Source organism: Oncorhynchus masou, chromosome 29 (assembly GCF_036934945.1).
Source record: "Oncorhynchus masou masou isolate Uvic2021 chromosome 29, UVic_Omas_1.1, whole genome shotgun sequence".
In the NCBI taxonomy this organism is placed as follows: Eukaryota; Metazoa; Chordata; class Actinopteri; order Salmoniformes; family Salmonidae; genus Oncorhynchus; species Oncorhynchus masou.
In genome coordinates this window covers 74035696-74061931 of record NC_088240.1, presented here as the reverse complement: position 1 = coordinate 74061931, position 26236 = coordinate 74035696, and the positions used below count along the sequence as shown (strand labels likewise).

The window sequence follows — 26236 nt, the reverse complement described above, 5'->3', positions numbered from 1 at the left end:
GGGAGAGGGAGAGATATTAATGGTGCTGTAGGATGCAGTTGGGAATGAACCATGTGTAACCACATACATAGCCTCACTTAAAACAATGGGTAGATGCCTCAAGGTTGTCTGTCGGTCTTCTGTTATTGACTGGGCATATCTTATGCAGGCTCTCTCTCCGTGGTTAGATGGAGTGTGTGAGGTGCAGTAAAGGTCAGCTGTAGAGGAAGGCCTTGCAGAATGGATAGGAAGTGGAGGGAACTGAGGTTATAGAGAGGATGAGGTCATGAGGCCATTGGATTTACTGTATGTGCGTCCAAGCTTGTACCAGCATCCAGCTTTCACAGCATTGTCAATACTCCTCCCCCTCTTGATATGTCCTACATTTTAATCAATGATAAAAGACACTGGGCAATTCCTATTAGAATTTCTCAAATCAACTTTATATCATGACTATTATAAGTACAGGAAATACAGAAAATAGATAGCTCTGAGTGTAATGTTTGAAAGTGCTTCAGTTGTCATTGGAATATAGAGATGCAAAATAATCTACAAGTGTACATCTTGTCTGTATACTTTGAAGTGCGTCACCACTAGTATGCTACACAAGGTCATACATTTCCTTGGAAAGAAATCCACACCAATATTCTACACCACGTAAAAGTAGAGGGGAAAAGGCCCATTTGTGATACAGCAGAATCACATTATTCTTGCAACGTAAGAGGCATTCCGTTTTGTGAGCCCAAGGCTGCAAAAGTGCTGGTGGTGAGCAGTTTAACTCAAGGTAACCTCCTTGTGAAAAATGTCTGCAGCTGCTTAGGGTTCCCACAGTATCTAAGACTCCTCCCCCTCACCTTGCCTCAGATAAGAATGTGAATCTCAATTTTGCAGGTTGTGAGATCAATAAAGAGAAAATTGCACACCTTTTGTTCAAGAACACTTCAGCCAACCCCGCTGGAAGCAAACCACCCCAGTAAAACAATCATTTGTCTCCCTCCTCTTAGACACAGCCAGCCTTTGATAATAGCTTCGATTTTACTCTGCATCCATAACCCAGGCACCTCTCCTCCCACCTCGACATCTTCCCTCCTTCCTATTCCTCACTCCCTTTCACCATCTTTCTCCATTTGTTCCCCTCCTTCTCCTCTCCATCTCTCGGCACGGTCACACCAGTGGTTGTTTGTCTCCACTGGTAGAGGCGAGAGACTCAACACTGGCTGTGTAGATGGGCTTCTTCTGAGAGTGGTCATCACTGGAGGTAGAGAGAGGAGGAGGAGAGAAAGAGTGAGTTGCACCATTATTCGTAAATGGACTGCCCAGAGAACCCCAGAGGAGAGAAAGATAGAGAGTTGCACCATTATGTGTAAATGGACTGCCCAGAGAACCCCAGAGGAGAGAAAGATAGAGAGTTGCACCATTATGTGTAAATGGACTGCCCAGAGAACCCCAGAGGAGAGAAAGATAGAGAGTTTCACCATTATGTGTAAATGGACTGCCCAGAGAACCCCAGAGGAGAGAAAGATAGAGAGTTTCACCATTATGTGTAAATGGACTGCCCAGAGAACCCCAGAGGAGAGAAAGATAGAGAGTTGCACCATTATGTGTAAATGGACTGCCCAGAGAACTACAGAAGAGAGAAAGATAGAGTTGCACCATTATGTGTAAATGGACTGCCCAGAGATCCACAGAGGAGAGAAAGACAAGTAAAAGAGAACAAATAGACTGCCAACCAGTAATGTACAGAATATACTGTAGGTCAAACACACAGATGTAAAGAGCAACCTAACCTCAGTAGCTTTCATATATAAGACAGAATACATATTACAGAAAACATGTACGGTACTCATGTTGTAATCACTCTGATATGAGGTTGGTCAACAGAAGTTGTGGGTCAAAATGTGTCTGATTACTGTGTATTTATTGTGATTTTAACAGTACATACTATATGACCATTAGTATCCTTTACATATTTTGCCTGGAGTCTGGTGAAAACACACCCACATGAAAAAAATACTATAGTGTAAATACTATAGTATGCATTGTAGTGATTTTGCGGACTACAGTCTGCAAAACACTACAGTGACTACTGTAGTACTTAGTGTAGTATATACAGTCAACTCTATCTACAGTATAAATACAGTAGTAAAATAAAACATGTCGTATATACTACAGTAATTAATGTTGTGTTTTTGTGGACTGTAGTATAATGTAGTATTTACTGTAGTGTTCACTATACTGTTTGTTTTATTATCTTTGACATAAAAGTGGAGGCTTTCTCTTAGAAGAAACCTACTGGAGAAATTCTAAGAGCACATTTTCCATAACCTGTAAGTAGGTAGGACTGGGGTCTGAACGTCAGCTCTTTTCTCTAACCTGTAAGCAGGTAGGACTGGGGTCTGAACGTCAGCTCTTTTCTCTGACCTGTAAGTAGGTAGGACTGGGGTCTGAACGTCAGCTCTTTTCTCTAGCCTGTAAGCAGATAGGACTGGGGTCTGAACGTCAGCTCTTTTCTCTAGCCTGTAAGTAGGTAGGACTGGGGTCTGAACGTCAGCTCTTTTCTCTGACCTGTAAGTAGGTAGGACTGGGGTCTGAACGTCAGCTCTTTTCTCTAACCTGTAAGTAGGTAGGACTGGGGTCTGAACGTCAGCTCTTTTCTCTAACCTGTAAGTAGGTAGGACTGGGGTCTGAACGTCAGCTCTTTTCTCTGACCTGTAAGTAGGTAGGACTGGGGTCTGAACGTCAGCTCTTTTCTCTAACCTGTAAGTAGGTAGGACTGGGGTCTGAACGTCAGCTCTTTTCTCTGACCTGTAAGTAGGTAGGACTGGGGTCTGAACGTCAGCTCTTTTCTCTAACCTGTAAGTAGGTAGGACTGGGGTCTGAACGTCAGCTCTTTTCTCTAACCTGTAAGTAGGTAGGACTGGGGTCTGAACGTCAGCTCTTTTCTCTAACCTGTAAGTAGGTAGGACTGGGGTCTGAACGTCAGCTCTTTTCTCTGACCTGTAAGTAGGTAGGACTGGGGTCTGAACGTCAGCTCTTTTCTCTAACCTGTAAGTAGGTAGGACTGGGGTCTGAACGTCAGCTCTTTTCTCTAACCTGTAAGTAGGTAGGACTGGGGTCTGAACGTCAGCTCTTTTCTCTAACCTGTAAGTAGGTAGGACTGGGGTCTGAACGTCAGCTCTTTTCTCTAACCTGTAAGTAGGTAGGACTGGGGTCTGAACGTCAGCTCTTTTCTCTAACCTGTAAGTAGGTAGGACTGGGGTCTGAACGTCAGCTCTTTTCTCTAACCTGTAAGTAGGTAGGACTGGGGCCTGAACGTCAGCTCTTTTCTCTAGCCTGTAAGTAGGTAGGACTGGGGCCTGAACGTCAGCTCTTTTCTCTGACCTGTAAGTAGGTAGGACTGGGGTCTGAACGTCAGCTCTTTTCTCTAACCTGTAAGTAGGTAGGACTGGGGCCTGAACGTCAGCTCTTTTCTCTAACCTGTAAGTAGGTAGGACTGGGGTCTGAACGTCAGCTCTTTTCTCTAACCTGTAAGTAGGTAGGACTGGGGTCTGAACGTCAGCTCTTTTCTCTGACCTGTAAGTAGGTAGGACTGGGGTCTGAACGTCAGCTCTTTTCTCTAACCTGTAAGTAGGTAGGACTGGGGTCTGAACGTCAGCTCTTTTCTCTAACCTGTAAGTAGGTAGGACTGGGGCCTGAACGTCAGCTCTTTTCTCTAACCTGTAAGTAGGTAGGACTGGGGTCTGAACGTCAGCTCTTTTCTCTAACCTGTAAGTAGGTAGGACTGGGGTCTGAACGTCAGCTCTTTTCTCTAACCTGTAAGTAGGTAGGACTGGGGTCTGAACGTCAGCTCTTTTCTCTAACCTGTAAGTAGGTAGGACTGGGGCCTGAACGTCAGCTCTTTTCTCTGACCTGTAAGTAGGTAGGACTGGGGCCTGAACGTCAGCTCTTTTCTCTAGCCTGTAAGTAGGTAGGACTGGGGCCTGAACGTCAGCTCTTTTCTCTGACCTGTAAGTAGGTAGGACTGGGGTCTGAACGTCAGCTCTTTTCTCTAACCTGTAAGTAGGTAGGACTGGGGTCTGAACGTCAGCTCTTTTCTCTAACCTGTAAGTAGGTAGGACTGGGGCCTGAACGTCAGCTCTTTTCTCTAACCTGTAAGTAGGTAGGACTGGGGTCTGAACGTCAGCTCTTTTCTCTAACCTGTAAGTAGGTAGGACTGGGGTCTGAACGTCAGCTCTTTTCTCTAACCTGTAAGTAGGTAGGACTGGGGTCTGAACGTCAGCTCTTTTCTCTAACCTGTAAGTAGGTAGGACTGGGGCCTGAACGTCAGCTCTTTTCTCTAGCCTGTAAGTAGGTAGGACTGGGGCCTGAACGTCAGCTCTTTTCTCTGACCTGTAAGTAGGTAGGACTGGGGTCTGAACGTCAGCTCTTTTCTCTGACCTGTAAGTAGGTAGGACTGGGGTCTGAACGTCAGCTCTTTTCTCTGACCTGTATGTAACAAAATATATGGTCTATACTTGGCATGTAGATGTCTTACTTATAGGTGGCACAAATTGGGATAGGGGAATGGGCAGGGTATATGCAAATTAAATACTGTAGTATTTACTTTAGTTTAAAAAAGTGTAGTGTTTTTGCAGACATTACTGTAATATTTACTATAGTATTCTGCAACATTCTATAGCAAGTACTACGATGATAGAGGGATACTACAGTGTGTAGGATAGTTTTCTACAGTATACCACATAATTCTACAGTAAGTACTGTAATATTCTATAGTAAACTGTAGTATTTTTCATGTGGGCAGGGAAGAGATCAGGGAGGAAGTCAGCGACTGGGTCTCGCTGGTCACCGCCAAAGGGACATAGCGGCCAACAAGAACACTAACACACACAGTAAATCCACCTTAGCCTTGAAACTGTTGTAAGAGTCAGAGTGAAATATAAGGCAATAGATATAATATATTGGCCTGGCTATAACCTGGGATAAATGGAAGAGGAGAGGGGAAGGAGATAAAAGAAAGGAGGGGCACCACACACACAGGGAGAGAGAGAGGTGAGGAGGGCACTGTGCCACAGAGCTCAGCACTCACATGGGTCCCTTGGTGCTCTTGGCCTGCTTGGCCCTGCGGACCAGGAAGACGGTGATAGACAGGATGAGCACCAGGAGAACCGCCCCCGCCACGGAGGTCATCAACACCAGGTTGGTGGAGTCGTACCAGGCTTGGTTGAGACGGCCGTTGGTGGCTGCAGGCCGGAGAGTCAGACACACCACAGGCTTTAATACCAGATGATTCACAGACAGTTCATTTTGTTAGCCTAGCTCCATACTGTCCATGTTGTCGTGTATCCAACTCTACTGGAAAAGATGGTTATAACCTGACCCTGTTGGTCATCTATGAACGTTTGAATGTCTTGAAAAACAATCTGGCCTTAATGGCCACATGCATCTCCACCCGGTACAGCCAGAAGAGCCTGATTCCTCTCTAGGTTTCTTCCTAGCCTCTGTGCTGCTTTATCTGCATAGCTTTCTTTCTGCGGTTTTAGACTGGGTGTCTGTAAAGCACTGTGACAACTGCTGATGTAAAAAGGGCTGTATTAAATACATTTGATTGATTAAAAATAGTGTAAAATTAAGTGCAATTGATTTTCACTTTGATTATTCACTTCCACTTCATACTGAAGCAGTGTCTTTACTGTTATAATTGACATGCATCCAGTTTGATTGGTGCAACTGACTTGGAGACTAGATAATTGAAACGATTGTAATCTCAAGGATTATAATTGACTCTATATTGGCGATATGATCGTGTGGAAAAACCCGTGACCATTAGTGCAGCGTAATCATCTCGCAGGTCGCTGATAAAAATGAACAATGATCTGTATGATAAATTGGATTAGCTGTAACGTAATGAGTCCTCTTCTTCAGTGACATATTTAATGTCCTAAAACACGTCCTCTGCAGTGGACAGTTCCTGTCCTCCATCACATAGCCATAAGACCCTCACCTTCACGGGAGCTCCTCCTCCCCATATGTGCCTTGGCCCTAACATCTGTGTTCCTCGCCCTCCCTCCTCTTATTTCTGCTTGCTAACCCCTACACTTACTGTCCCTCTTCATAACACCAACCCCTGTAGTCCCCGCCTTCCTGACCCCTACCTACCTGGCAGCACAGTGATGGAGATGGTGCTGCTCTTCTTCAGGCTGGACAGAGTGGGGTGCTCAGCCATGCAGGTGTAGTCTCCACCATCCTCCATCCTCACATTCTTCAGCCTCAGCTTGGAGGAGGGCACGATCCAGTCCTCTCCCTGATAGAGGGAAGGATGGTGGATGAGAGAGAGAGAGGGGTGCGAATGGAGGAGAAAGCGAGCGAACGAGTCAAGAAAATGATTCTCAGTTGAGTTACAGTATGCATGTCCCTGTGAGAGAAGCAATAAACTCCCAGACAAGGTGTATTTACCTGAACAAATTGAATAAATTCCACGTAAACTCAATTCACTGACCTAGATGAGGCAATCAGCAAAGAATAGCACGGCAACACTGTTAACAACACATAATGAGAAAACGGGAGGCACTGTGGACACAGAACTAGCTGCCTCGCTATTATTAAGAGGGAGAGTTAGACACAGTAGGGGAGAAATAATAGGAGAAACAGAATAGAAACAAACCAAAAAAAGACATTACACCATCCAAATGATTTGGCTCCTGGGATCTCACATTTTCCTGCCAAGAAAGTCCATTTCAATTTGAATGAGGGGCTGAATTAAGAGGATTTCCAGGAAAGGCCAGGTTTGTCCAAATCAGCATTCTGCATGCAAATCCACTGGCTCAGATGCATCCAGTCTCTTGCCTGCCTCCTATGGACATTACTGGAGACCGGGACTGTGCAGTCAGTCAGCAGCTGCCCATCAAATGGCCCATACTGTTTGTTTCTCTGCCCCTATAATTCCTCCCACCCCCATCCTTGAATATTTTCTACCCCAAATCCAAATGTATAAAGAGTTATGCAAATAGTTATGAATGTGTGGACAGAACAGTTCAAAAGGTAGATGGGGGATATGAGGGTGGAGGGGTATTCTTTCTAAAGACATTCAAATTCAGAAAAATGTATTAAAATGAGGACTAACTTGATTTTAAAGGCGTGAAATTGTATCAGGTCTGAAATAGTGGACCACAATGTGCTGAAGTAGTAATACCTTATTTTACCACTAGGGAGCAGCAAATCAATTCACCAAGGTCTTATTGTTGCCTGCATGGCCATTCGGGAGTTTGACATTTAGCATTGAGAGGTCTTAATTCCCCTGGGTATTTGGTTTGTGGCTTTGGTAACAGCAAGTTGAATAATTCAACAATGATTAACTGAACATTGAAAAATCATTAGTATTTTATCAACAGATTGGCTTTCAGGTTGCCACTTGTCTAGACCTCATTAAACTATTAATCCTCTGTAAGTGGGCAAGCTTCTCTACAGAAAGAGGAGGGCCCAAACCAGGGAATAACATGAATACTGAGCACCTCTTATGGTGCTGAGAGTGAAAGAGGAGCGGGACAGAGAGTGAGAGATCGAGCGATAGAAGGCCAGATCCTGACAGGCCCAAACTCACATATTTCTGCCAGAAGTATTGTGGTGCCTCAGAGGCTGTGGTGGAGCACTCCACCTCTACGTCTTCGCCTAGTGTCACAATTAGATTTTCCTTGATGAACTTCCGGCTGGAGGAGGACACATCGTACACAGACAGCTCACGTATGTCTGAACAGGGAATCAGAAACACAGCAGAGACGTAGAATAAAAGAAGAATGCATGCATGATGGTTTTAAGAGGTTTGAGTGCATGTGTGCAGCTGTGCACGGTGTACAAGCATGCATAAACACGAGTCAACAGAGCCATATCCCTGAGTATACTGCAGTATCGTGCCTCAAATCCTCTACAAATTGCCCATGAGGAGGGAACAATCAGATAATGGTAATTGCCTTCATCTTCCTAAGTCCTCACAATGGTGCACTGTGAAGTGGTGACGGTTCATTTTCTCCCGCTCTACGTCAACGGAACCATCTCCATGTGCCTTGGGCTCTCTCCTTCTGTCCACACAAATAATTCCCCATTATCGATTGCTCCACGGGCAAAGAAGCCTATCAAAAGACATGACGGTCAATTTGATCGCCCCTGTAGCGGAAGGGAAAATAGGCCTCACGCTATGACCACCAATGTGCCCTGTACAATACGTCTCTTCTTCTGGTTATTTGTATTTCTATCTATTCCCCTGTGAATTTCCGTTTCTGGAACATTGTTTTTGAAAACAAGGAGAATAGATATACTGTATGGTGGAGTGGATAGCAGGCGCTCCTCCTGGAGAGCTACTACTGGGTGTGCAGGGGTTTGTTCCAGCACTACACTTACCCTCCGGATTCAGCTAATCAAGGTTCTGGGGAGCAGCTGATACAAATCAGGTGTATTAAAGCAGGGTTGTACTAAAAGCCTGCATGCCCAGCAGCTCTCCGGGAGGTTTGGTCTTTCCTGCGGTGCGGACTTATTCGCCATTTAAAAAAATATTTAAAAAATAAACAGCTGTTACAGACAAGCATGTGACTATATTGCCCACCCTATACTCACATTCGACGGTGATAGCCAGGGGCTGGGAGGAGTTGTCGGGTGCCGTGGCGTTGTCTGCGACACAGCGGTAGAGTCCCTGGTGGAAGTAGCTGTGGATGCTGCGGATGGACAGAAGCAGTTGGCTCGCCTCACGCCTCAAGATAACACCAGGGATACATCGGCTGTACATGGGCTCCTCCTCCAGTCGATACCATTTATTCATGTACTGATGAAGAGTAGGAGAGAGAGGAACAGTGAGAGAGAGAACAGTGAGAGAGATTTACCTCATCTGCAAACAGCAGTCATATGGAGGACTGGCAGTGATATGAGTAGTAGTGAGAATGATTACCTTCTTGGTCTGCAAACATTGGTCATTTTATATACAACAAAATGATAAAGCTGAGCCTTGTTGACATAAACATACTGCACTAACTGAAGTCGAGTTCAAGTCATGTTTCAATAAGTATAGAGCCTCAACACGCTTTACTTCACATAGTACAGCAACAGAATTGGCAATCATATAACCCAATTAGAAGTACAGTCAGAGGTAGAAGTAGCCTCTGTCCTGACCTTGGAAAACTTCTCAAAGTGGACTTGGCTGGTGTTGAGCTCAGAGTCTGAAAGCAGACATTCCAGGGTGACTTCATCGTTCTCCAGAACAGGCTTGTCTGGTCCCTGTATAACCAGAGCCGCTAGACAAGACAGAGGAAGACAGCAAGGATCAAATCAACACCATCATCATACATACACTTTAGTTGTCAATACTAGTTTATTGTTTAGCTAATCTTGTCCCATGGCTGGTAGTAGACACGTATTTTGAAACACAGTGGATGGGCTGGTTCACCTAACATTAGGCCACATATAGACTGGGCTGGTGCACCTAACATTAGGCCACATAGAGGGCATTAGACTGGTCTGGTTCACCTAACATTAGGCCACATATAGACTGGGCTGGTTCACCTAACATTAGGCCACATATAGGGCATTAGACTGGGCTGGTGTACCTAACATTAGGCCACATATAGACTGGGCTGGTTCACCTAACATTAGACCACATATAGGGCATTAGACTGGGCTGGTTCACCTAACATTAGGCCACATATAGACTGGGCTGGTGCACCTAACATTAGGCCACATATAGACTGGGCTGGTTCACCTAACATTAGACCACATATAGACTGGGCTGGTTCACCTAACATTAGGCCACATATAGACTGGGCTGGTTCACCTAACATTAGGCCACATAGAGGGCATTAGACTGGTCTGGTTCACCTAACATTAGGCCACATATAGACTGGGCTGGTTCACCTAACATTAGGCCACATATAGGGCATTAGACTGGTCTGGTGCACCTAACATTAGGCCACATATAGGGCATTAGACTGGGCTGGTGCACCTAACATTAGGCCACATATAGGGCATTAGACTGGGCTGGTTAACCTAACATTAGGCCACATATAGGGCATTAGACTGGGCTGGTTCACCTAACATTAGGCCACATATAGACTGGGCTGGTTCACCTAACATTAGGCCACATATAGACTGGGCTGGTGCACCTAACATTAGGCCACATATAGGGCATTAGACTGGGCTGGTTCACCTAACATTAGGCCACATATAGGGCATTAGACTGGTCTGGTGCACCTAACATTAGGCCACATATAGGGCATTAGACTGGGCTGGTTCACCTAACATTAGGCCACATATAGACTGGGCTGGTGCACATAACATTAGGCCACATATAGACTGGGCTGGTTCACCTAACATTAGGCCACATATAGACTGGGCTGGTTCACCTAACATTAGGCCACATATAGGGCATTAGACTGGGCTGGTTCACCTAACATTAGGCCACATATAGACTGGGCTGGTTCACCTAACATTAGGCCACATAGAGGGCATTAGACTGGTCTGGTTCACCTAACATTAGGCCACATATAGACTGGGCTGGTTCACCTAACATTAGGCCACATATAGGGCATTAGACTGGTCTGGTGCACCTAACATTAGGCCACATATAGGGCATTAGACTGGGCTGGTGCACCTAACATTAGGCCACATATAGACTGGGCTAGTTCACCTAACATTAGGCCACATATAGACTGGGCTGGTTCACCGAACATTAGACCACATATAGACTGGGCTGGTTCACCTAACATTAGGCCACATATAGACTGGGCTGGTTCACCTAACATTAGACCACATATAGACTGGGCTGATTCACCTAACATTAGGCCACATATAGGGCATTAGACTGGGCTGGTTCACCTAACATTAGGCCACATATAGACTGGGCTGGTGCACCTAACATTAGGCCACATATAGACTGGGCTGGTGCACCTAACATTAGGCCACATATAGACTGGGCTGGTGCACCTAACATTAGGCCACATATAGAGTGGGCTGGTTCACCTAACATTTGGCCACATATAGGGCATTAGACTGGGCTGGTTCACCGAACATTAGGCCACATATAGACTGGGCTGGTTCACCTAACATTAGGCCACATATAGGGCATTAGACTGGGCTGGTTCACCTAACATTAGGCCACATATAGGGCATTAGACTGGGCTGGTTCACCTAACATTAGGCCACATATAGACTGGGCTGGTTCACCTAACATTAGGCCACATATAGACTGGGCTGGTTCACCTAACATTAGGCCACATATAGGGCATTAGACTGGGCTGGTTCACCTAACATTAGGCCACATATAGGGCATTAGACTGGGCTGGTTCACCTAACATTAGGCCACATATAGGGCATTAGACTGGGCTGGTTCACCTAACATTAGGCCACATATAGGGCATTAGACTGGGCTGGTTCACCTAACATTAGGCCACATATAGACTGGGCTGGTTCACCTAACATTAGGCCACATATAGGGCATTAGACTGGGCTGGTTCACCTAACATTAGGCCACATATAGGGCATTAGACTGGTCTGGTGCACCTAACATTAGGCCACATATAGACTGGGCTGGTGCACCTAACATTAGGCCACATATAGACTGGGCTGGTTCACCTAACATTAGGCCACATATAGGGCATTAGACTGGGCTGGTTCACCTAACATTAGGCCACATATAGGGCATTAGACTGGGCTGGTTCACCTAACATTGGGCCACATATAGGGCATTAGACTGGGCTGGTTCACCTAACATTAGGCCACATATAGACTGGGCTGGTTCACCTAACATTAGGCCACATATAGACTGGGCTGGTTCACCTAACATTAGGCCACATATAGGGCATTAGACTGGGCTGGTTCACCTAACATTAGGCCACATATAGGGCATTAGACTGGGCTGGTTCACCTAACATTAGGCCACATATAGGGCATTAGACTGGGCTGGTTCACCTAACATTAGGCCACATATAGGGCATTAGACTGGGCTGGTTCACCTAACATTAGGCCACATATAGACTGGGCTGGTTCACCTAACATTAGGCCACATATAGACTGGGCTGGTTCACCTAACATTAGGCCACATATAGGGCATTAGACTGGGCTGGTTCACCTAACATTAGGCCACATATAGGTCATTAGACTGGGCTGGTTCACCTAACATTAGGCCACATATAGGGCATTAGACTGGGCTGGTTCACCTAACATTAGGCCACATATAGACTGGGCTGGTTCACCTAACATTAGGCCACATATAGGGCATTAGACTGGGCTGGTTCACCTAACATTAGGCCACATATAGGGCATTAGACTGGGCTGGTTCACCTAACATTAGGCCACATATAGGGCATTAGACTGGGCTGGTTCACCTAACATTAGGCCACATATAGACTGGGCTGGTTCACCTAACATTAGGCCACATATAGGGCATTAGACTGGGCTGGTTCACCTAACATTAGGCCACATATAGGGCATTAGACTGGGCTGGTTCACCTAACATTAGGCCACATATAGGGCATTAGACTGGGCTGGTTCACCTAACATTAGGCCACATATAGGGCATTAGACTGGGCTGGTTCACCTAACATTAGGCCACATATAGACTGGGCTGGTTCACCTAATATTAGGCCACATATAGACTGGGCTGGTTCACCTAACATTAGGCCACATATAGACTGGGCTGGTGCACCTAACATTAGGCCACATATAGGTCATTAGACTGGGCTGGTTCACCTAACATTAGGCCACATATAGGTCATTAGACTGGGCTGGTTCACCTAACATTAGGCCACATATAGGGCATTAGACTGGGCTGGTTCACCTAACATTAGGCCACATATAGACTGGGCTGGTTCACCTAACATTAGGCCACATATAGACTGGGCTGGTGCACCTAACATTAGGCCACATATAGACTGGGCTGGTGCACCTAACATTAGGCCACATATAGACTGGGCTGGTTCACCTAACATTAGGCCACATATAGGGCATTAGACTGGGCTGGTTCACCTAACATTAGGCCACATATAGGTCATTAGACTGGGCTGGTTCACCTAACATTAGGCCACATATAGGGCATTAGACTGGGCTGGTTCACCTAACATTAGGCCACATATAGGGCATTAGACTGGGCTGGTTCACCTAACATTAGGCCACATATAGGGCATTAGACTGGGCTGGTTCACCTAACATTAGGCCACATATAGACTGGGCTGGTTCACCTAACATTAGGCCACATATAGACTGGGCTGGTGCACCTAACATTAGGCCACATATAGACTGGGCTGGTGCACCTAACATTAGGCCACATATAGAGTGGGCTGGTTCACCTAACATTAGGCCACATATAGAGTGGGCTGGTTCACCTAACATTAGGCCACATATAGGGCATTAGACTGGGCTGGTTCACTGAACATTAGGCCACATATAGACTGGGCTGGTTCACCTAACATTAGGCCACATATAGGGCATTAGACTGGGCTGGTTCACCTAACATTAGGCCACATATAGGGCATTAGACTGGGCTGGTTCACCTAACATTAGGCCACATATAGACTGGGCTGGTTCACCTAACATTAGGCCACATATAGGGCATTAGACTGGTCTGGTGCACCTAACATTAGGCCACATATAGACTGGGCTGGTGCACCTAACATTAGGCCACATATAGACTGGGCTGGTTCACCTAACATTAGGCCACATATAGGGCATTAGACTGGGCTGGTTCACCTAACATTAGGCCACATATAGGGCATTAGACTGGGCTGGTTCACCTAACATTGGGCCACATATAGGGCATTAGACTGGGCTGGTTCACCTAACATTAGGCCACATATAGACTGGGCTGGTTCACCTAACATTAGGCCACATATAGACTGGGCTGGTTCACCTAACATTAGGCCACATATAGGGCATTAGACTGGGCTGGTTCACCTAACATTAGGCCACATATAGGGCATTAGACTGGGCTGGTTCACCTAACATTAGGCCACATATAGGGCATTAGACTGGGCTGGTTCACCTAACATTAGGCCACATATAGGGCATTAGACTGGGCTGGTTCACCTAACATTAGGCCACATATAGACTGGGCTGGTTCACCTAACATTAGGCCACATATAGACTGGGCTGGTTCACCTAACATTAGGCCACATATAGGGCATTAGACTGGGCTGGTTCACCTAACATTAGGCCACATATAGGTCATTAGACTGGGCTGGTTCACCTAACATTAGGCCACATATAGGGCATTAGACTGGGCTGGTTCACCTAACATTAGGCCACATATAGACTGGGCTGGTTCACCTAACATTAGGCCACATATAGGGCATTAGACTGGGCTGGTTCACCTAACATTAGGCCACATATAGGGCATTAGACTGGGCTGGTTCACCTAACATTAGGCCACATATAGACTGGGCTGGTTCACCTAACATTAGGCCACATATAGACTGGGCTGGTTCACCTAACATTAGGCCACATATAGGGCATTAGACTGGGCTGGTTCACCTAACATTAGGCCACATATAGGGCATTAGACTGGGCTGGTTCACCTAACATTAGGCCACATATAGGGCATTAGACTGGGCTGGTTCACCTAACATTAGGCCACATATAGGGCATTAGACTGGGCTGGTTCACCTAACATTAGGCCACATATAGACTGGGCTGGTTCACCTAACATTAGGCCACATATAGACTGGGCTGGTTCACCTAACATTAGGCCACATATAGACTGGGCTGGTGCACCTAACATTAGGCCACATATAGGTCATTAGACTGGGCTGGTTCACCTAACATTAGGCCACATATAGGTCATTAGACTGGGCTGGTTCACCTAACATTAGGCCACATATAGGGCATTAGACTGGGCTGGTTCACCTAACATTAGGCCACATATAGACTGGGCTGGTTCACCTAACATTAGGCCACATATAGACTGGGCTGGTGCACCTAACATTAGGCCACATATAGACTGGGCTGGTGCACCTAACATTAGGCCACATATAGAGTGGGCTGGATCACCTAACATTAGGCCACATATAGGGCATTTGACTGGTCTGGTTCACTTAACATTAGGCCACATATAGACTGGGCTGGTGCACCTAACATTAGGCCACATATAGACTGGGCTGGTTCACCTAACATTAGGCCACATATAGGGCATTAGACTGGGCTGGTTCACCTAACATTAGGCCACATATAGGGCATTAGACTGGGCTGGTTCACCTAACATTGGGCCACATATAGGGCATTAGACTGGGCTGGTTCACCTAACATTAGGCCACATATAGACTGGGCTGGTTCACCTAACATTAGGCCACATATAGACTGGGCTGGTTCACCTAACATTAGGCCACATATAGGGCATTAGACTGGGCTGGTTCACCTAACATTAGGCCACATATAGGGCATTAGACTGGGCTGGTTCACCTAACATTAGGCCACATATAGGGCATTAGACTGGGCTGGTTCACCTAACATTAGGCCACATATAGGGCATTAGACTGGGCTGGTTCACCTAACATTAGGCCACATATAGACTGGGCTGGTTCACCTAACATTAGGCCACATATAGGGCATTAGACTGGGCTGGTTCACCTAACATTAGGCCACATATAGGTCATTAGACTGGGCTGGTTCACCTAACATTAGGCCACATATAGACTGGGCTGGTTCACCTAACATTAGGCCACATATAGGGCATTAGACTGGGCTGGTTCACCTAACATTAGGCCACATATAGGGCATTAGACTGGGCTGGTTCACCTAACATTAGGCCACATATAGGGCATTAGACTGGGCTGGTTCACCTAACATTAGGCCACATATAGGGCATTAGACTGGGCTGGTTCACCTAACATTAGGCCACATATAGGGCATTAGACTGGGCTGGTTCACCTAACATTAGGCCACATATAGGGCATTAGACTGGGCTGGTTCACCTAACATTAGGCCACATATAGGGCATTAGACTGGGCTGGTTCACCTAACATTAGGCCACATATAGGTCATTAGACTGGGCTGGTTCACCTAACATTAGGCCACATATAGACTGGGCTGGTTCACCTAACATTAGGCCACATATAGGGCATTAGACTGGGCTGGTTCACCTAACATTAGGCCACATATAGGTCATTAGACTGGGCTGGTTCACCTAACATTAGGCCACATATAGACTGGGCTGGTTCACCTAACATTAGGCCACATATAGGGCATTAGACTGGGCTGGTTCACCTAACATTAGGCCACATATAGGGCATTAGACTGGGCTGGTTCACCTAACATTAGGCCACATATAGGGCATTAGACTGGGCTGGTTCACCTAACATTAGGCCACATATAGGGCATTAGACTGGGCTGGTTCACCTAACATTAGGCCACATATAGGGCATTAGACTGGGCTGGTTCACCTAACATTAGGCCACATATAGGGCATTAGACTGGGCTGGTTCACCTAACATTAGGCCACATATAGGGCATTAGACTGGGCTGGTTCACCTAACATTAGGCCACATATAGGTCATTAGACTGGGCTGGTTCACCTAACATTAGGCCACATATAGGGCATTAGACTGGGCTGGTTCACCTAACATTAGGCCACATATAGACTGGGCTGGTTCACCTAACATTAGGCCACATATAGGGCATTAGACTGGGCTGGTTCACCTAACATTAGGCCACATATAGGGCATTAGACTGGGCTGGTTCACCTAACATTGGGCCACATATAGGGCATTAGACTGGGCTGGTTCACCTAACATTAGGCCACATATAGACTGGGCTGGTTCACCTAACATTAGGCCACATATAGACTGGGCTGGTTCACCTAACATTAGGCCACATATAGGGCATTAGACTGGGCTGGTTCACCTAACATTAGGCCACATATAGGGCATTAGACTGGGCTGGTTCACCTAACATTAGGCCACATATAGGGCATTAGACTGGGCTGGTTCACCTAACATTAGGCCACATATAGGGCATTAGACTGGGCTGGTTCACCTAACATTAGGCCACATATAGACTGGGCTGGTTCACCTAACATTAGGCCACATATAGGGCATTAGACTGGGCTGGTTCACCTAACATTAGGCCACATATAGGTCATTAGACTGGGCTGGTTCACCTAACATTAGGCCACATATAGACTGGGCTGGTTCACCTAACATTAGGCCACATATAGGGCATTAGACTGGGCTGGTTCACCTAACATTAGGCCACATATAGGGCATTAGACTGGGCTGGTTCACCTAACATTAGGCCACATATAGGGCATTAGACTGGGCTGGTTCACCTAACATTAGGCCACATATAGGGCATTAGACTGGGCTGGTTCACCTAACATTAGGCCACATATAGGGCATTAGACTGGGCTGGTTCACCTAACATTAGGCCACATATAGGGCATTAGACTGGGCTGGTTCACCTAACATTAGGCCACATATAGGGCATTAGACTGGGCTGGTTCACCTAACATTAGGCCACATATAGGTCATTAGACTGGGCTGGTTCACCTAACATTAGGCCACATATAGACTGGGCTGGTTCACCTAACATTAGGCCACATATAGGGCATTAGACTGGGCTGGTTCACCTAACATTAGGCCACATATAGGTCATTAGACTGGGCTGGTTCACCTAACATTAGGCCACATATAGACTGGGCTGGTTCACCTAACATTAGGCCACATATAGGGCATTAGACTGGGCTGGTTCACCTAACATTAGGCCACATATAGGGCATTAGACTGGGCTGGTTCACCTAACATTAGGCCACATATAGGGCATTAGACTGGGCTGGTTCACCTAACATTAGGCCACATATAGGGCATTAGACTGGGCTGGTTCACCTAACATTAGGCCACATATAGGGCATTAGACTGGGCTGGTTCACCTAACATTAGGCCACATATAGGGCATTAGACTGGGCTGGTTCACCTAACATTAGGCCACATATAGGGCATTAGACTGGGCTGGTTCACCTAACATTAGGCCACATATAGGTCATTAGACTGGGCTGGTTCACCTAACATTAGGCCACATATAGGGCATTAGACTGGGCTGGTTCACCTAACATTAGGCCACATATAGACTGGGCTGGTTCACCTAACATTAGGCCACATATAGGGCATTAGACTGGGCTGGTTCACCTAACATTAGGCCACATATAGGGCATTAGACTGGGCTGGTTCACCTAACATTAGGCCACATATAGGGCATTAGACTGGGCTGGTTCACCTAACATTAGGCCACATATAGGGCATTAGACTGGGCTGGTTCACCTAACATTAGGCCACATATAGACTGGGCTGGTTCACCTAACATTAGGCCACATATAGGGCATTAGACTGGGCTGGTTCACCTAACATTAGGCCACATATAGGTCATTAGACTGGGCTGGTTCACCTAACATTAGGCCACATATAGGGCATTAGACTGGGCTGGTTCACCTAACATTAGGCCACATATAGACTGGGCTGGTTCACCTAACATTAGGCCACATATAGGGCATTAGACTGGGCTGGTTCACCTAACATTAGGCCACATATAGGGCATTAGACTGGGCTGGTTCACCTAACATTAGGCCACATATAGACTGGGCTGGTTCACCTAACATTAGGCCACATATAGACTGGGCTGGTTCACCTAACATTAGGCCACATATAGACTGGGCTGGTGCACCTAACATTAGGCCACATATAGGTCATTAGACTGGGCTGGTTCACCTAACATTAGGCCACATATAGGTCATTAGACTGGGCTGGTTCACCTAACATTAGGCCACATATAGGGCATTAGACTGGGCTGGTTCACCTAACATTAGGCCACATATAGACTGGGCTGGTTCACCTAACATTAGGCCACATATAGACTGGGCTGGTGCACCTAACATTAGGCCACATATAGACTGGGCTGGTGCACCTAACATTAGGCCACATATAGAGTGGGCTGGTTCACCTAACATTAGGCCACATATAGGGCATTAGACTGGGCTGGTTCACCTAACATTAGGCCACATATAGACTGGGCTGGTGCACCTAACATTAGGCCACATATAGACTGGGCTGGTGCACCTAACATTAGGCCACATATAGACTGGGCTGGTGCACCTAACATTAGGCCACATATAGACTGGGCTGGTTCACCTAACATTAGGCCACATATAGGGCATTAGACTGGGCTGGTTCACCTAACATTAGGCCACATATAGGGCATTTGACTGGTCTGGTTCACCTAACATTAGGCCACATATAGGGCATTAGACTGGTCTGGTGCACCTAACATTAGGCCACATATAGACTGGGCTGGTGCACCTAACATTAGGCCACATATAGACTGGGCTGGTGCACCTAACATTAGGCCACATATAGAGTGGGCTGGTGCAGCAGCTTACTGTTTGAGTGACAAATACATTGTTTTATTTTTATACAAGCTCTTCCTTTTCCTCTTCTTTGTCTGACTCAGACCAGACTGGCATTTAGCCAAATACAGTCATATGAACAACAGGTTTGTCTACTTGACTAGGAGATGTAATAGAAGGTTGGTAGGAGCTCCCCTGCTGGACAAAGCGTTTTAGTGCAAAAACACAGACCAACCACGCACTTGCATTACTTATCAGAGGAGCTGAACAACACGTTGAAAGCACACCATTTCACGGGGATGACTGTGGCATTATCGATCCACGCCATGGGTCATGTTGAAGAAAAGCAATTGGAAACATGTTTTCGATAGTGACAAAAAAAACTAAACAGTGACTTAAATTGCTTTTCTCCACAAGCGCTGAGTCTCCAAGGTAAATCAAACCCATTGGAGATAGATAGAGGCGCAGAGATTAATTTGATTTGTCACACTTTCAATTTCGCATTCAGATAATTGGCTTTTCAGGGGAGTTCCGCTCTCAATTAATAATTAAATCGATTACACAGGCACACAAAGAGACGATATATATATATATACACACGCACATCTGCGTCACCTGATTTTACGCAGCACTTGAGATCGTTTCAGCGCGACCGAAAACAAAATCATCTCTTTCCCATAATATACCAACCATGATAACACACCATGTGCAGATAATGAGTGCAAGTTAAATCTGAGTATAAGCCCTTATGTGATGCCAACCCAGCTGTCCTACAATATCTTTTCAAGCAGTGGTGGAAAAAGTACCCAATTGTCATACTTGAGTTAAAGTAAAGATACCTTCATAGAAAATTACTCAAGTAAAAGTGAAAGTCACCCAGTAAAATACTACTTGAATAAAAGTCTGAAAGTATTTGGTTTTAAATCTACTTCGGTATCAAAAGTAAATGGAATTGCTAAAATATACTTAAGTATCAAAAGTAAAAGTAAAACACTCATAATTTTTAAAAGATACATTTGTATTTAGTACGTCTGCCAGAGCTGAGGTCGAGGGATGACAGGAATGTTCTCTTGATAAGTGCGTGAATTGGACAGTTTCTGTCCTGTTAAGCATTCAACATTTAAAATACTTTTGGGTGTCAGGGAAAATGTAAGGAGTAAAACAGACTTTGCTTTAGGAATGTAGTGGAGTAAAAGTTGTCCGAAATATAAAGTGAAGTAAAGTACAGATACTCCAAAAACGACTTAAGTAGAACTTTCAAGTACTTTACACCACTGTTGTCAAGAAAACTAATTTGAAGAACAATGTTGAAGAGTTCACGTTTGCAGTTGAATTAAAACAAATAAGACTCCATAAAATGTAAGTGTAAAGAGTAGATTAAAATGAAATTCACTAAGTTAAAGTAAATAAAATTATATTTACCAATACTGCTGTAAGCATGTGCAATTACTAAAATCGCAAAGAGTATAAAACCTCTCATGTTTGTTATTAGATTCTGGTTATTGATGAGTATTCCCACTCTGCTTCACTGTCTGTATGCAAATCCCTCCGACTGTGGAAAGGTACGTCTGGAACTGGACTTATTGATACTGGGGAGGCGTGGCTTCCAGGGTTGTCTTTCTTTCAAAGTTTGGAAACAAGCTTTACACACACACACACACACGCACGCGCGTGTGTGTGTAAAGCTTGTTTCTAAACTTTGAACACACACCTCTTTCTTTCCACGTGCCGAATGTTTTTATGAAAATGTTTATTTCTGTTTGGTTTTAAATAACTGTTCTCCACTGTTGTATATATTAAGTAAAAACAAGACGTGTATACATTGATAACAATGGGAGTATACGCTCCAATTACCAATCACTTGTTAGTGCGTCACTTGTCTCCGTGCACTCAGGATGTTGATGTAGTTTCACGCAGCTCAGTGCTATACGAGTTCATTGGAAAGTCCCTACCCTAACCACAACCGTAGCACTTACCTAACATTTTAAAAGTCTACTTTAATGGGGTAGGGATGTCCCAAAGATCCCGGATAGCACTGATCGTGTCATTCATGGCTTTTGTCACACGAGAGCTTTTGCCATCAAGAAGTCAATTATCTGTCCTTAACCAAACCTGTCCCTACCTCAGGTGAGCCCGAAAATGGTTCGTGTACACTTAATTACATAGGACAAGTGGAAGGACGCTCTTTAAGCATGGGGATGCGGTTGGGTTTTTACCCATGTGGACTGTTCTGCGTCGCCTGATTTTACGCAGCACTTGAGATCGTTTCAGCGCGACCAAATAAACACTTGCAAAACCGAGAGCAAAATCATCAATTTCCAATAGGTACTGCGAAATGCTGATGTAGAGTTTCGAGGAAGAGTGAGCACACTTGAAACATAGCCTTTTCATGGAGACATGTTGATTAGTCAAACTCCAAGAACGCCCGTCTCATACCTTTTTCATTTTTCTGTTTCTGGCAAACCAATTCTGCCGTTTCTGTAGTGTCATCACTAGTGGCTTGTCATGCTATATGTCTGATACAATTATCTGGGAGACCTTAAACAAGCCTTGCCTGTTGTTGGGAATCCCAGCTGACCGCTGTTTTAGTATCAGTTTTTACCAGTTAGTAAACATCTGAGACACTCAGAAGCACATCCTGGGTCAAAGAGGCTGGAGTGAAACGACCATTATATAAGGCCCAATAGATGTTGTTTTTGAAAAACCCTGAATGACTGAGGCAATCATTACTGAAAGCAGGTCTATGTGGAAAAACAGATGGATGTATAAAATATATTTTGACAGGGAGTCATGCTGACACCATGGTCTCTTTTACAGATGTATACATAAACTATATACATCAATATACACAAATATTCACATCAATACACAATCATAGAAAATAGAAAACCAACACAATCTCCAGTAAAAAGGTCCTCAATCAGCCTTTTGAACCCTAGAGGCTACAGAATAACAAAGAAGGGAAGTTGGCCAAAGAGAAGTTTCAATAGTTTCAGTGTCTGAAAAGAAAGACCCTAGGCAACAGTAGCATTTGAACATGGTGGGAGGAAACACAGATGTGTAGATCTGTGTTTCCCAACCCTTTTCAGTAACTGGACCCCCACCTGAATTGTGCTCTGCCCAGACTACCCCTGAAGCACAGGAGGTTGGTGGCACCTTCATTTGGGAGGATACGCTCATGATAATGGCTGGAGTGGAATAGTATCAAATACATCAAACAAATTATTTTCATGCGTTTGATGCCATTCCATTTACTTCATCCCAGCCATTATAATGAGCCGTCCTCCGTCATGTGCATTTTACCAGTAGGCCTATGATCTCATGAGTCTTCTCAAGTACCCCCTGTGGATAGGCCAAGTACTCCCATGGGTCCTAGTACCACTGATTGGAAACCACTGATCTAGAGAAGGGGTGTCAAAATCATTCCATGGAGGGCCTAGTGTCTGCAGGTTTTTGGTTTTTCCTTTCAATTAAACCTGAAATAACCATGTGTGGGAAGTTCCTTACCAATTAGTGACCACAATTCATAAATCAAGGACAAGGGAGCAGCAAAAACCCGCAGACACTCGGACCTCCGTGGAATGAGTTTGACACCTGAAGCTTAGACAGACTAGTTTCAGTGCCTGTGTTTCTGCTGCTATGCTTCTAAATGTCCACTAGGTGGAGATCTGAAACAATAGAAAACAGGTCAACAAACCATGTGTCTCTGAGAAATGATCCTGATAAAAATATACTTTGTATAAGAAATATCTTCCAACAGTGAAGATATTGATCCTGAACAAAATCACTAAACCACTTTAACATATCAGTGGTTATGAAGTTTAGTACAGTGTGGTTTATGGAAATATGTATTTTGTATGTACATGAATGATCTAATCTTAGATCAAAGGCACAATGAGCTAAATAAATAGATGAACTGATATACACAAGTTTATACGGGCCTACAATATCAGATTCTATTATTACAAAATCTAAATTACATATTGATGCTAAATACAACATATCTTCACCTCTTCACTTACTTTTTATTTAACTAGGCAAGTCAGTTAAGAATTCTTATTTACAATGACAGCCTTCCCGGCCAAACCCTCCCCTAACCCGGACGACATTGCGCCAATTGTGCGCTGCCCTATGGGATAATGTCTTACAGTGTCATACATTTGAGATGATGCTATCTGTGGATTTTGCCAAACCAGTAAAATAAATACAAAAATAATCAAAAGCTCTCAAATAATCATCTTTAGTAGCCTAATCATGGTACTTGGCTTTTTGACAAACAGAAAATTGGACTCCCAAAATGTGAAAATTAGTGCATCTTTTAAAGTGGAAATTCAATCTCAAATAAGTAATTATATCCCATTGATAGAGTTTGTTGTTCACTGTGGAATTAACTTTCTTCTCACCTCCCTTCACCACCTTGCATTTACATATTATTTTTCCTCGATGAGTCTCAAGCTTTCTACCTCTTCTCACCTTTCCATTTTCACCCACCTCTCTCTTAGCCTTTGATCCAACGATGTACTGCATCAAGCTTCCATCTACCATCTCTCTCACCCCTCCCCCCCAGTGTCCCCCAGGCCCTCCTCCTCTACCCCTTCTGTAGAGTAGTGAACTACAGTTTGGTGTCGGTTTCTGGAGGGAGCGTCCCCAAAAAGCAGCCCACAGTCCTCACAGGTGTACAGCTGAGCCCTCCCTTCCCTGCTACTGCCTGGTTCTGCTCTCCTGGAGGGGATCTTCACACTGCTAGACTGGAACTGGAGCTCTTTGTCTGAGGTTATAGTCAGACCTGACCCTGGAGGAGCAAGGAGAGACCTAGGGGAAAGGATTTTGGTCGGGGCAGGAGTAATGCTGGAGGTCACATCAGTATGGGGGTTGTTGTGTAACCTGTTTGGATTGGCACTGGGGCGTCCCACAGCAGCTGAGCTGCCTAGACTCTGTCTCCCCCTATGGGACCCACCGGCTCCTCCACCCCCTCCCATATCCGACACCATCCCATGGACAGTGCGCTGGTGGAAGCGGATGCCGGAGCGGTTGGAGAAGCCCTTCCCACAGAGGCTGCACACAAACGGTCGTTCCCCGGTGTGGATCCTTGTGTGGATCTTCAGTGCCCCCGACTGGGTGAAGCACTTCTCACACTGGGTGCAGCGGTAGGGCTTCTCACCTGTGTGGGTCCTTTGGTGGGCCCGGACCCCGGCCAGGTGGGGGAAGCCCCTCCCACAGTAGGTGCAGGTATAGGGTCTCTCCCCAGTGTGGATGCGACGGTGGATCTTCAACGCTCCCGACTGGCTGAAACTCTTGCCGCAGTCAGGGCATGAGTAGGGCCGGGCGCCGGTGTGTACGTTGAAGTGGATGCGGAGGTTGGAGTGGGAGTTGAAGGCGCGCCCGCACTCGGTGCACAGGAAGCCGCCAGCCTTGTGAGCGTGCTGGGTGCGCTGGTGCTGTAGCAGCTGAGAGGGTCGGGGGAAGGAGGCTGGACAGTGCATGCATGGGTGTAGGGTAGGTGACACTATGGTCACCCCTCCAACATGGTTCTGGGGGGGGGTATGGCCCTGATGCTCGTGGAAGAGCTGGGAGCAGGAGGGGAAGGAATGCTGGCACGACAGGCAGGGGAAGGTGCCAGGGGACAGGCCAGGGTGGGAGTGGTGGTGGGGCAGGCAGATGGTAAGGGGGCAGTGGTGGTGGTAGTAGGTGTGTGTCTGGGAGAAGGGAAAGTCTGCTGCCCCCTGTTGGTGGTGCAGTAGCTGGGTGCAGGTCTGGAAGCCCCGGCGGCAGCAGATACAAGGGAAGGTGGGGATTTGAGGCAGGGGGCTTGGTGAAGAAGTACCCTGGGTAGTGGAAGTGGTAGGGGCTGGGCTCTGGGTGCTGGTCTCCTTGGCCTGACTCTGGGGCTGACTGAGCTCTGGGCTGTAGGTGCTGCTGGGCTTTATGGTCTGGAAGGAGGAAGATGAGGAAGAGTAGGGGCAGCCAGGGCAAGTGCAGGTATGGTGCTGAGCTGTGTACAAGTCGGGGGAAAGACAAAAGCAAGAAAATACATTTATTATAAAGCCAGACAAGCCATTGCCTATGAAAACAAAATCTGTTTCCTTAGTATTCGCTGTCCTTTTCTATTACTCCACAATGTTCTCCACTCACTTTGTCCACTGATGTCTCTGGCCTCTCTAATGCTCTCTGCCTGGGCCTGGACCTGTCTGGGCTGGGCTGAGCCTGGGGCTGAGCCTGGGCCTGCTGGTGGGGCGTCTTTTAGCCCCAGAGCCCCCCCAGACACCATCAGGTCTCCAATGAACTGGTGCATCTCCAACCAGGAGCATGGGTCATGCTGGGTGGGGAAATTAAGAGGGAGGATAGGTGTCAATTGTAAATAGCAATGAGATTGCTTATACTACAACATACTATTTAATGTGTGATTTACATATAGATTAGCAATAGTTTAACATCAATTTAACAAATATTTAAACTGTATTATATATATTTTTACAATAATTACAATTTTAATCCAAGACTGCATTTTGGTTCTTTTTTTATTATGGATATACCTACAAATAGGCTACACAATAATATTCTCACTTCTTCAAAATATGCATTTTATTGACAGGCCTATATACTTACGTTCACAGCGAACTTGTCTTTGTCCATGTAGAATAATGTGTAGTTTTACGAAGTTTTTGCCGTCTGTTCCGTTTCATCAGCCTACATTGCTCGTTACAAGAGAAAGAAATTTGCGGTACGTAACCGAACCGTTTCCCGATCGAGAATGAAGGGGATATCTGTTGTAAACTGTTGTGTTCTTACACCAACCTACTACTGTTATCATCTTCGCCGGATTTGACAGACAAATTATTTCCGGGACTTCTTACCATGTGACAATATTTGTAGTCTTTTCTTCAACCGAGGTCTTTGCTGTAC

The 26236-nt window shown here is 45.6% G+C and overlaps 2 protein-coding genes across 2 annotated transcripts; both read right to left on the bottom strand.

Annotated features, from left to right (window-relative positions):
• Positions 1 to 400: 400 nt before the first annotated feature.
• LOC135520509 (carcinoembryonic antigen-related cell adhesion molecule 18-like) lies at positions 401 to 20909 on the bottom strand. Its single transcript, XM_064946111.1, has 7 exons — positions 20756 to 20909; positions 9133 to 9254; positions 8584 to 8788; positions 7577 to 7722; positions 6136 to 6280; positions 5066 to 5219; positions 401 to 1231 (listed from the first exon to the last, which is right to left on the bottom strand). Exons 1-7 carry the CDS (start codon positions 20811 to 20813, stop codon positions 1144 to 1146), a joined length of 918 nt encoding a protein of 305 aa, XP_064802183.1. The 5' UTR covers positions 20814 to 20909; the 3' UTR covers positions 401 to 1143.
• Positions 20910 to 22097: 1188 nt separating this feature from the next.
• LOC135520508 (zinc finger protein 774-like) lies at positions 22098 to 26202 on the bottom strand. Its single transcript, XM_064946110.1, has 3 exons — positions 25940 to 26202; positions 25466 to 25649; positions 22098 to 25325 (listed from the first exon to the last, which is right to left on the bottom strand). Exons 1-3 carry the CDS (start codon positions 25964 to 25966, stop codon positions 23884 to 23886), a joined length of 1653 nt encoding a protein of 550 aa, XP_064802182.1. The 5' UTR covers positions 25967 to 26202; the 3' UTR covers positions 22098 to 23883.
• Between the last annotated feature and the right edge of the window lie 34 nt (positions 26203 to 26236).

Coding starts and splice junctions, on each gene's coding strand:
- LOC135520509 (XM_064946111.1), bottom strand. CDS start 20,813: ATGAGAGGTTTTATACTCTTTGCGATTTTAGTAATTGCACATGCTTAC. Junction 9,255..20,755: donor ACATGCTTACAGCAGTATTG/GTAAATATAATT, acceptor TGTCTTGTCTAG/CGGCTCTGGTTATACAGGGA. Junction 6,281..7,576: donor AATACTTCTGGCAGAAATAT/GTGAGTTTGGGC, acceptor TCCCTCTATCAG/GGAGAGGACTGGATCGTGCC.
- LOC135520508 (XM_064946110.1), bottom strand. CDS start 25,966: ATGGACAAAGACAAGTTCGCTGTGAAC. Junction 25,650..25,939: donor AAGACAAGTTCGCTGTGAAC/GTAAGTATATAG, acceptor TTCCCCACCCAG/CATGACCCATGCTCCTGGTT. Junction 25,326..25,465: donor CAGAGACATCAGTGGACAAA/GTGAGTGGAGAA, acceptor ACTTGTACACAG/CTCAGCACCATACCTGCACT.